The sequence below is a fragment of the Podarcis vaucheri genome, assembly GCF_965113315.1.
Source record: "Podarcis vaucheri genome assembly, chromosome: 13".
Classification (NCBI taxonomy): Eukaryota; Metazoa; Chordata; class Lepidosauria; order Squamata; family Lacertidae; genus Podarcis; species Podarcis vaucheri.
Window position 1 is genome coordinate 20,860,029 of NC_138751.1, and position 11,863 is coordinate 20,871,891.

General features: G+C 48.7%; 1 protein-coding gene across 1 annotated transcript; it reads right to left on the reverse strand.

Moving 5' to 3' along the window:
• Positions 1–463: 463 nt before the first annotated feature.
• GFY (golgi associated olfactory signaling regulator) lies at positions 464–11,449 on the reverse strand. The gene is made up of 4 exons (XM_082197097.1): positions 11,352–11,449; positions 6,739–7,164; positions 4,011–4,187; positions 464–3,305 (listed from the first exon to the last, which is right to left on the reverse strand). Exons 2-4 carry the CDS (start codon positions 7,136–7,138, stop codon positions 3,040–3,042), a joined length of 843 nt encoding a protein of 280 aa, XP_082053223.1. The 5' UTR covers positions 7,139–7,164; positions 11,352–11,449; the 3' UTR covers positions 464–3,039.
• Positions 11,450–11,863: the final 414 nt, after the last annotated feature.

Below are 11,863 nucleotides of genomic sequence, written 5' to 3' on the forward strand. Positions count from 1 at the left end.
AAATACTATATAAATACTAAGTATTATTACTATTATTATCTTCATGCATATCTACACTCCCTCTCACAGAGAGTCATAGACATTTAGCACCCTAGAGTGGAATAGCCCCATTGGATCAGTTCCACCCTGTCCCACAACAGGGTAAAATTCACATATATACCAAATGCCTGTCTTTCCTCCTCTGGAAAACTTCCAGCAAATAACACTTCATACATGCTTTGGCCACTTCTGTCATTGCCAAAACTGTCCTCGTAAATGAGGAAATCTTATCCTCTTCTAGTTTCTTCAGGTATTTTTCAGGCCTCCATTGCCTCACAATCATTACCTCCTTCATTGACTGTGAGAGCTCTATATAACCTTCCTGCCTCTGTTAAAAACAACACTCAATGCCAAATGATCTATTGACAATCTGTTGCTTTATTCTCTGCACTGGGTAAATTTTAGTCTAGGAATCTTCTGCTAGTTTGCTGTTTTTTAACTAAAGAGCTCTCCTAATCCCAAACAGCTATGTAACTGAGACCTAAGGTTGGGCAAGCAGCTCTTGCAAGGCCTTGGAGAGATCTGAGCTATTCAGAAGCTCAGATTCGATAAGGTTATCCTAGTTAACTTGCAGAAGAGCGGAACTCTGTTTCCATGTTCTCAGCTCAGCTCCCAAGGTGTGTATAAACCTTAATTAACCCATTATGAAACTGAACAGAACAGAGGCAAGGTTGGGTCGTATCTGAAAGTAGTAGGCAGGCTGGTCAATCTGTGGAAAGAGCGGTCGTCTCAGTGGGTTTTGGCCAGGATCTGTTCCACTTTGTTCCCACAAGTGCTTTACTGTTTTGCCCACAGTCTGAAAGGTAAGCAATCCCTCCCCCATCTTAACTGCTCTTCAGACAGCACACTGTGAATCGCCCTGCATGTTTCTCTTAAAAAGAGGGTACAAAAACTGGTGCATATGCAACAATGCCAACTCGACCAAACGTTTCTGGAGTACCGGTAATTCTGAATTCCTTTCCTGTCCAATAACTTTGCCATTCACTATTTTGCAATGCCTTCTGGCTCTTACAGCATTAACCCCAACTGGGGGTGATGAAATGTTAAAAAAAAAAATCGTGGGGAATCTTTGACAGGTGTCCCAGTGGTAAGGGAATACATTTGCTCCTTGTTCCCACCTCTACCCTACAGCAACCGAAAATGCATTTTGGAGAGAGCCTGGCCTAACCTTTGCACATCTCACTACTGCACAGCAGTTGGGGGGAAGCAAGCACAATGGCTCAGGCCAGGGGGCAGGAGGAACATCAGCTGCACTGGATCTGAGCTATAGGAAGCAGGGCTGTACCTATCTCAGGGGAGGTGGAAGAGAGAGATAGAGAGACAGAACAGATTGAAGAGAGATGGGGAGGGAGGGAAAGAAGGAGACACCGTCTGTCTGTCGGGCTTAAGAAGCCGAAAGCCAGGAATTTAATCAATGTCTGGGGACTGGCAGGAGGTGATGACGCAGAGCGAGGCTTCGTCAGTATGGATTCAGCTAGCTGGCCTAATCCAGCACAATGGCTGAGCCGCGGCTCTCTCCCCCTGCCTAGCAGTCTGGCGAAAAGGGGAGTGAGATTTTGTGTGTACGCACAATGGGCCGAGATGTATATTTTGTGCGTGTGCATTTTTGAAATATCAGATTGAGGTTATGCAAGGTCATGCAATACATTTACTTTCAAATTACTTGGTTAGCCCATGGTTAAAGGTTAAGGAACTTTACACATCGCAGTTTAACTCTCCCACCCCTTGTCAGGAGTAGACCTCAGATTTCCCCACCAGGCAAGGATGGGATATTTGACCCCATGTTGCCATCTAGTGTTTAGTTTGAGAGTTACACCTTTTCCCTGGATTTATTTTGGCAAGACTGGTCACACGCCACAAATGGTTGTTACAGTGTAAGGTTGCCAACTGACTAGAAAAGCAACAGCAGATCTAGACAGGCCTGCTCACGTGCTTTTACCAGCAGACTGGAGGTGCCGCAATCAGCTGGTGAGACTTCTCACATCATGGATATAAGCCATATCGCCTGATGTCAACAAATTAAGCTTATTTCAGAGAAACTGCCATGGCAGCTGATGGCAGCATAAGCAACGAAGTCTTGGGGCACCTTAAAGAATGCATTAGATCAGGCTACTGTGAAAGACACAGCTGCAGCAGCTAGTTAAAAAGTTGGCAGCTCTATTCCTAAAGATTGGAAGCTTCCCCCTATCAATGCATGAAGTTCAGGAGGCTAGGGTACCTTTAAGCATGTGCAGAGTGCACTTCCCAAAAGCACTTCCCAAAAGCCAGTCTCTATGCTTTCAAGGTTTGGACAGGGATTTGGGGTTTTTTAATTTATTTAGAAAGTGGAGCTTCCTGTTTGGGTTTCCATGTCTCTATTTATTTAAAATATTTCCGCCTTTCCATACATATTCTCAAATTGACTTACAACACCTTGCATTAAAAACACGTATCACATATTTTTTTAGGGGAAAAAATGCAATGAAATATAACTGGCAGCATTCAAAACCAGCTATGCAGATGAGGATCCACTACTGTGAGAATGCCCACCTCACTTCCAAAAGTGGGGGCACCTGGAGATACGCTGTGCTCTATAGCACATGTGGGCAAACTTCAGGATTGCAAGATCCGCTTTGTGTTTGCTTTACTAGGCAGCTGAGCTCCACCAATCAGAGCAAGGAGCAAAGTAGTGACTTGAGGTGCGGGGTGGAGATGGAGTCAACTACTTCCTGCACCCGTAACCCATGCAGGGGAAGAATATATCAAAAATTCCAAGCAGCATCTGCATTTCTACAGATCAGGACTTCTAAAAAATAAATAAATCTATATTTGGGAAAGGGGTGGATTTTTTCTCATTACTTTTTTGGGGAGCCAATCTACCGCAAATTCTCCAGCAGCAGCCTATCAGTAAATAGGCTGTCCTACCTTCTGCCTAACCCTGGCCTGGAGAATTCAGTCTGCAGGAGTGGGGAGAGGGATTTGCACGTAGCCCATATTTTATTTTGGAAAGGGTCCAGAGCCTCAGATGAAGTTCCCAGTGCGCAGGTTGGCTGGGGACAGGCACTCCAGCTTCACAGGGCTTGCTTGGGGCTGCTTGGAGTCTTGTCCCACCTCGGAAGACGCCAGCTTCCCTGGCGACCCATCAAGAGCAGGGGGCGGTTGCTTGAGAGCTGGGATTGAGAGGGTCTGGATTGGCTGAGTCTGGGCTTGGGAGGCCGTTGGGTAGACATAACCGTCAGTCTCGTAGAAGAACCAGTCGTAATCCTTTGGGCTGTCCAGGAAGAGGGCTGGGAAGAAAATGGGGGGGGGGGAGCGGAGTAAGAAATTAACCCATCCATGGACCATTGCATCACATGACCATGTCAGGTGCCAGTTGAAGTTGCTTTTCACTGAGTCAATCTGTTTTGCCTGGTATTGGCTGACTGGCAAAAGAAAAAATCTTTTTCAACACCTGTTAGCTGCAACTGGGGGGAAATGGTCTTTTCAGTGATGGCCCCTTATTTAGGCAATTTTCTCCCTAGGGAGGCTCACTTGACACCCACATCAACGTGTTTCATTTCTCAAGGCTTTTACTACTCAGGTCATCATCTTATTCAGTTATTGTAACTGGTGGTCTATTTGTTGCTTCCTTTTACTTATTTACCTTACAATTGTTTGTAGGTTAAACCACCCTGCTCATCTTTGCGTCCCAATTTTGGTCTGCAAGATGTTGGAGGGTATGCAGGGGTAACCAGTGATGATCTTCCCTAGCTGTGAAGAACCTTGAGATGTTCTCGGACTCTAACTCCCATCAGCCCCCACCAGCACAGCCAATAGCCAAGGATGATGGGGACTGCAGTCCAATCACGGGTTCTCCATCCTGATCTTTCCCTTTCAACAGTGCAGACAGGTGGCTGGTATCAAAGCATAGTCCAGCCGCTTGCACTGTTTTTCTCAATCCTAGCCCACCAGGTCCCACTCATTCTCCTTCCCAAAGACCACCCATCGCTTACCAGGGTCATCAAATCCGTCCTCATACAAGCGATGGTGGGAAAACGGTTCTTTCTTGGATCCTCGGCTGTAGGCGCAGTAGACCCCGATGAAGAGGCAGAGCAGCAGGCCGCAGCCAGCGAGAAAAAGCCCCATGGCGTGGCTAGCTGCGCTGTGGGCTTCCCCAGCTGACAGTTGCCCTGTGCAAGAAGGAAGAATGATATCACGTGGTCTACACTAGGGGGTGGAGGAGAGATCCCATCCGCATTTAAAGCCAAACCTTATCAAGTCCTCACTTTATGAAACAATACACAAACCAAAATACAGCTCTCCTCAGAAGTTTGCACTTCTTGCAATTTTGCAATGCAGTCCTCAAAGTTTGCAGCAGTGTGTGTGTGTGTGTGTGTGTGTGTGTGTGTGTGTGTGTGTGTAAAGCATCCATGAAAATGATGGTGTTAGTGGGGCGGGGGAAACACAAAATGTGTTATATGTGGGGGAATTGCATTGCAAAAATGTGTATGTCAGTCAAAGCTGCATATAAAAATGTGTTTCTCAGAAAGAAATATTGCACTAAAAAGCTGGTGAAATTTCGTAAGGATTTTTCATTAAAAGCACTCACACACAAAAAAATGCCTGCAAAATGTGGGGAACTGAATTTAAGACTGGGAAAATGAGAAACAGAGGGAAACTGGAATGAAAAGATCTTTTTCATCCCTAGCCCACACAGAGAGCTTCGTGGGAAGCATGGACATGCCTCCTACTTTACGAAACCCAGTCCTCCCTTCTAAGGCATCTTCTATGAAATAGAGGAGCCAGACCTAGCAAGCCTCCCATGTCAAGGAACAATCAGGAGGGTGTGACATGGAAATGGCTCCATGGGCCAAGCTGAGACCCATGCGGAGTCTCACTAGGCCCACAAGCAGAAAGTTCCCCCTCCCTTTGTCTGTTTGAAGGGTTGTCTCATCCAGGTCAAGTTTAAGACTGGAAGACAATAAGTTGCCTTGAAATTGCCAGTTAACAGTTAGCACCCTGTAAGCAGGCTGAACAGGCAGTCGCCCAGGTCACCTTCTCTACTATGGTGAGATTCATAGATCCATAAAGGGACCCCCCAGGGACATCTAGTCCAACCCCTGCAATGCAGGAACCCTGCCCACAGCCATCCCTGGGTCGGCTCAAACTACCAACCTTCTGGTTAACAGCCAGACGCACTGACCCAGATGTATTGCATTTCTATATAAATAATAGAAATTATTTCTAATACTGCGTCTATCCACATAAGTCAGCAGGCGCGTGCAGTTTTTATGCAAACCTGTATCCTCGTTTGTCCACTTTCTTGACAATGCACTTCATTTGGACTACATGTGAGCAGCCAAGCTAGGCCTCATCTACATTTAAAGCAGCATCATGCCGCCTGAAACAGTCATGGCTTCCCCCAGAGAATCCTGGGAACTGTAGTTTGTTAAGGCTGCTGAGAGTTGTCAGGAGACCCCTATTCCCCTTACAGTGCTACAGTTCCCAGAGGGTTGAACAGTCAATCCCTCCTCCCAGGGAAGTCATACAATTGTAGTTCTCCAAGGCAAATAGGGGTCTCCTTTCAGGGTGCTTAACAAACTGCAGCTCCCAGGATTCACTGGAGGAAGCCATGACTGTTTAAAGTGGTATGATGCAGCTTTAAATGCGTAGTACGGATGGGGCCTGAATCTGGGTCTAGCCCATTCTAACCCCAATTTTACAGATATAGCAACTGAGGCTGAGAGGTGCCAGCTTGCTTAGGGTCACTCATTAGCCACAAGTTCTCCCAGGTCCATGATTTCATACTGGTCTGTGAGCTACTCGACCCCAGTGCCCTTCTGGAGAATCCAGGATTGGAATTGCAATCAACTAATCCTGTGGGCTAAAGCCTCAACGCCTAGGGCTTGCCGATCGAAAGGTCGGCGGTTCGAATCCCCGCGGCGGGGTGCGCTCCCGCTGTTCGGTCCCAGCGCCTGCCCACCTAGCAGTTCGAAAGCACCCCCGGGTGCAAGTAGATAAATAGGTACCGCTTACCAGCGGGAAGGTAAACGGCGTTCCGTGTGCGGCTCTGGCTCGCCAGAGCAGCGATGTCACGCTGGCCACGTGACCCGGAAGTGTCCCCGGACAGCGCTGGCCCCCGGCCAATAAATGTGAGATGGGCGCACAAACCCCACAGTCTGTCAAGACTGGCCCGTTCGGGCAGGGGTACCTTTACCTTTAATCCCTCCACAAACAGGGACGCGGGTGGCGCTGTGGGTTAAACCACTGAGCCTCTTGGGCTTGCCAATCAGAAGGTCGGCGGTTCGAATCCCCGCTCCCGTTGCTTGGGCCCTGCTCCTGCCAACCTAGCAGTTTGAAAGCACATCAAAGTGCAAGTAGATAAATAGGTACCGCTCCAGTGGGAAGGTAAACGGCGTTTCTGTGCGCTGCTCTGGTTCGCCAGAAGCTGCTTAGTCATGCTGGCCACATGACCTGGAAGCTGTACGCCGGCTCCCTTGGCCAATAAAGCGAGATGAGTGCCACAACCCCAGAGTCGGCCACGACTGGACCTAATGGTCAGGGGTCCCTTTACCTAATCCCTCCACAAAACCCCACACAGGCATAGGAAGATGCCTCATCCTCCAGCCCTGCCTGGCAAGGCCAAGGATTGCACCTGAGGCCTTCTGCATGCAAAGCCGACGTTCTACCCATGAGCCACAGCCCTTCCCCTGTCTGAAAGCCCAGGAGAAGCACCTTCACCTTTGGGTTTCATCAGCATAATGGCCACTCCCTGAGCTGCAGTCTCCCATTGCTGACTTCCGCCAGACTCCTCGATGTCAACCTCAGGAAACTTGAAAGGAGCAGCCTCCATCTTCTCTTGGGGAAGCCTGGGCTTCTCTGTCTGTGGGCTGGAGACTGAGGGCTCCTTGTGCTCCGGGTCCTGCTGCGTCAGGGAAGGTTTGGGTGAAGATGTCACATCAGTGGCGTCTGATGTGGGACCTTGCGTGGATTCGGGGGATGTTTGTGGGGTGGAGGACCAGGTGGTGGGGAGAGGAGAAGGAGAGGAGAAAAGGGGCGTGCTGGGAGTTTCGTCAGTGGTAGCGTGGCTTGCACCCAGGAACAGCAGCAGCAGGCAAGCGAGAAGGTGGTTGAGATCCATTTTCAAACTGCCAGACCAGGGAGTCTCTGCAGAGGAAGATAAAACACTGATCTGTGGCACAATACAAACCAAGGAGACCTTCCACACATAAACCCAGACGTGCAAGTGGGCCGTCGGTGGAACAGAAAGCCATGACCACCCCCAAAGACCAAGGCCACCTCCACACCATCCCTGTTTTGTGGGAGGGACTCAATCGCAGACCGGAAATGTAGGTTTGCCTTAGTCAGATTTATTTGTTGAAAACCTTTGGTGGTCACAAAAATACAAGCGGCACAGGAGTGAACAGAAAACAGATGGTCCCCACCAGTGCACAGGACCCCATGATGGAGAGTGAAATTGTGTCTGGTCTGCCGAGCTGCTAAGGGGAACATCGAACCCTTATATGTAGCATAGTACATATAGTCCATATGAACCTACCCGGACCTGGAGATCATCTTCTGAGGCCTTCCTTCATGTGCCTCCTCCTCAAGAGGTCAGGAGGGTGGCAACACGAGAACGGGCCTTCTCTGCAGTGGCTCCCCATCTGTGGAATGCTCTCCCCAGGGAAATTCACCTAGCGCCTTCATTATGCATCTTAAGGCACAAGGCAAAAACCGTCCTTTTTAACCAGGCCTTTGGTTGACCTGATTTACATCCTATGCCCTTTTAAAATGTGTTGGGGGGGCTACTGGGTTGTTGTTTTTATTTTTATTAGGTATTTTGTGGTTTATATCTTGATTTTATTCTATGTATAACAACAACAACAACAACAACAACAACAACAACATATCCCCATCCACCAAGAAATAACAGTTTTTCTCCCTATTGTCCAAAAAGAAAACTCTGTGCAGAGGCAACATGAGAGGAGACTTGGCATGCGCCTGTCGTGTAATGTATAGCTTGAGCACTTGTTTATCCCAAAAGAAACTCAAAACACGTTAGCTTACACATGGTGGGGGACCAGCGGGTGGCGAGACTGAAAGTTGTAGGTGCAACAGAAGAGGCACACGAAGCCATGCAGAGCACCAAGCCTCCCACTACTTGCGCTAGGAAGCCTGATCGTTGAGACCCTAGCAAATGCAGCCTACATAGGTGCAAAACCTCTTCTCAGTTCCATGAGGACTAGAAGCTTGAGCATCTTAGCAAGCCATGTACTGGATACATATGTTGCCACCAATGTCACACGTATGCAAAATGTGTCTGACGTTTATCTGAAGCAATAGCAGGGGTGGACCTTCGTAATGTGACGTCCTGTGGGAGGCCAAAATTTGACACACACCCTCCCAGCCCTCATGGTGCCTTCCCAAAGCTGGGTAAGGGAGGTGCCAGGCTTTGGGAAGGAGGTTGTGATGGCCTGGGAATCCGATTCAGAGGCTGAACCAGAGGAATCCCAGCCTGCACAGGAGTCCCCGCCTCCAGGGCCGGCTGAACCGGGGCAGGGCCTTGGATCTGAAGCACCTGCACCTGTGCCGGATCCTCAGGAGCAGGCACCAGGTGAATCCTCTCTGGCTCCGGAGGTGATTGAAGACAGAGTGCCTACAGGTGCGCCTCTCTCATCCCTGTCAGGGGAAGGTGAGTCTCCCCCTGGGTCCATTAACCCTCCAGCCTCTCCTGAGCTGCAGAGGCTCAGGGCAGAGAGGCAGAGGGAACTGGTTTCTCCCAGGAGGAGTGCTCGCCTTAAGGCCAGGAGAGGCGGGTCTCCTGGGGGCCGGGACTGCCCCTGGCCTCAGAGAAGATAAAGGCGAGTCAGCCTGGTCCCAGGTTGCGGGAGCAACATCGTTGAAGAGCTGTTTCAACCAGCACCCAGTCCTGTTCCTCAAGAGTTCCTGTCCTTGCCCTGCTCCTCGCCCTGGGCCCCGCTTCACCCGTGGAGGACTGTCTGCCAACCCTCAACTCAGGTCCTGGACCTCGCCCCACGGTAACCCCTCTCTGGGACCAGCACAGAGGTGCCAGGCTCTGGCAGGGTCCTAGAGCCCTTCCAACTCCTTCCCAAAACTGGGCAAGCATTTCTAGGCTTTAGGAACGAAGCATGAAGGTGCTCCCTTGGCACAGGGGAACCGGTCATGTTGCCCTAAATCCATTTCTGGTAAGCTGGGAACTGAGACCCCCAGTCCTGCCAGACGTTCAGCAATCTCGCAAACAGCATGGTATTTTAAAAACAGGAGCTGGGGATTTAGGCCACCTGGATATCCCTGCACTCTAGCTACAGACCTGCAAGGCCCTGCAAAGCTCCTTGGGGCTTAAAGAAATGCACTCTGCTCATTCTCAGAGGCGCTCTTCACTGACATGTTTCCTGGCCAAGCATTTGCCATCGAAACAGCTTCCCCAGTCCAAGCGCAGAATCTAATTGAGTCCGGCTGCCCACAAGCCCTCAAGGATAACCATGAGCAACAAATCTTTCCTTTCACAGCCGCCTCTGACAAAGCTGTGGCACAACCCTAGATACGCAACAGCGGGTCAAACTCTCTTGTGTGTCAACGTGGTCCACAGGGAAGCCCTTGTTTACAGCTCTCTTGACTACTGATCATTCCCCCATCATCATCAAGCAAACACAATTTTACTTGTAAGAGCCATTCGACAGAGCAGAGCGACTTTGGAGACCTTGTTGCAAGGCGGATGCTATTCTGGCGGGAGCAAAGAGATATCGCATAAAGAAGATGGAAGGCGCGGCCACCCACCCTCGATTGCTCCTTGGCCATTCCTTCAGTGAAAAAGAATTGCAGGATTGTAGCTCACACTTGCACCATATATTTTAAAGCACCTTTATGCCACTTTCACAGTCATGACTTCCTTCACAGTTTATCCTGGGAACTGTAGTTTGTTAAGAGTGCTGATAGTGGTTAAGAGACCCCTCACAGAGCGACAACACCCAGCTCCCTTAACAAACTACAGTTCCCAGAATTCTTTGGGGGAAAGCTCTGTTAAGTATATGCTGTGGACGTTCTCAGGGAACCTGCCACTGACTGTGAACTCCACAACGGGGCAAACAGCAAGACTTCTTTATTCTGCCAAGCTTTCAATGCAGATTAAACCGTTGGCCCCAGGGTTTCCACCTGATTGATTTACCCTGCTCTTGACTAATATAATTTGAAATTTGGACTGTTTTCCTGTTCTTGTTGTTGTTGTTTGCAAGCTGGCTTGAGTTTGCTTTACCAAAAGAAAAAGCACAGTGTGGATTTCTAAACACATACACACACATAACCTAAATGCAGAGTCTGCATTTAAAACTGGAACGTTACTGTGCGATACAGAAAGCATGAGAAAAGGGACCCCATTCTAAAGCTGTAGAGTGTGTACAGTGGCGTAGCGTGGGTTGTCAGCACCCGGGGCAAGGCAAGTAATTTGTGCCCCCTAACCCGTGGATTTGCGCCCCCTAACCCTAACCCCCAGATGTTGCGCCCGGTGCGGCCGGGCCCCCCTGCACCCCCCACGCTACGCCACTGAGTGTGTATGTTATCTATCCATGTAGGTTTATTCCATGCTTTACAGCAGAGGTGGCAAACCTGCGGACCTGCTGGAAGCAGGTTGGCAATGCTGGCTGTGGCTGGTAGGAGTTGCAATTCCACCACTTATGAAGAGTTTAACAAGGATGCATTGGGAGATATTTAATCAAAAAGTTGGCATAGCCTAAGGAAAGGCTGCTGGATTAGGCCAATGGCCTGTCTAGTCCAGCATCCTGTTTTCAACAGCCAAGCAGAAGCCTGTGGGAAACCAGCAAGACCTAAACACAAGAGACCCTCCCCCTCCTGCCGTTTCCAGCAAGTGATATTCAGAATAAGGACTAGTAGCCTTCTCCTCCACAAAGCTGCCTAATCCTCTTTTAAAGCCATCGCTGTCCTGCGATGGTGAGTTCCACAATTTCACTGTTTGCTGTGTTTTACAAACTTCTATCATGTCACCTAATTTCGTCTTTTCTCTAAACTAAAAAAATCCCCCAAGCTACAACCTTCCTGCATAAAGGAGTTCCGCCCTTCCCTTCATCATCTTGGTTGCCCTTTTCTGAATCTCAGGTGGATAAACATTTAAATAAATGAATTTCCTAAAAAGCAGGAGGCTAACAAATAACTTTCAAGAGGTACCGTATTTTTAAAAAATGAAAAATGAAAAATGAAACCAGCTGAAAATTACTGAGCTCCTCCTGGTAGAGGATTTGTAGATACCTGAATTCTTTCTGCTAGGTTTGCTTTTTGAAAGGCGTAACAAACAAGAAGGAAAGTCTTTAAGATCTACCTACCATCCAGTGTAGGTTAAGGAGGGGTCTCCTGTTTGGACACTCGCCCAAGGAAGGGGACTAGAGCGCGGTGATGCTCAAAGGAACCGCTTGCCACTAAATGCAACAACATCGGAGCAGAATGAGAGGCCCCACCCGAAACATCGTAACTCCCCACAAGGGATAGAAACAGCTAACAAAACACAAGCCCCAGGAGAGGCCAACTTAGCAACACGGTTGTAGCTAACACTGCATCCCTTTTATGAACGGCTGGAAGTAGCAGCTGTCAGAGTTCAGTCTGGAGGGTCAAATGTTAGCTCTAATGTTGTGCCTCCCTCATTCAGAAATGAAGATTTAGAAACGCACACCCATGTTTTGAAAGCAAGGGGAAATTGATTCCTTTTTAAAAAGGGGGGGGAGAGAAGTCAAAATTTTGTAATAAGTTTTTATTGGTTTTACAATTTAATTTTACATTCACACATAAAAAAGAATCAAAAAGTGTAGAATTCTCCAAATTCTCAGACTTCCTCCCCACC

What these genes read in the sequence shown, in the direction of transcription:
- GFY (XM_082197097.1), bottom strand. Translation starts at nt 7,138, where the DNA reads ATGGATCTCAACCACCTTCTCGCTTGCCTGCTGCTGCTGTTCCTGGGT. An exon ending in TATGCTGATGAAACCCAAAG is followed by an intron (nt 4,188 to 6,738) that starts GTGAAGGTGCTT and finishes CTTCTTGCACAG; the next exon opens with GGCAACTGTCAGCTGGGGAA. An exon ending in GGACGGATTTGATGACCCTG is followed by an intron (nt 3,306 to 4,010) that starts GTAAGCGATGGG and finishes TTTTCTTCCCAG; the next exon opens with CCCTCTTCCTGGACAGCCCA.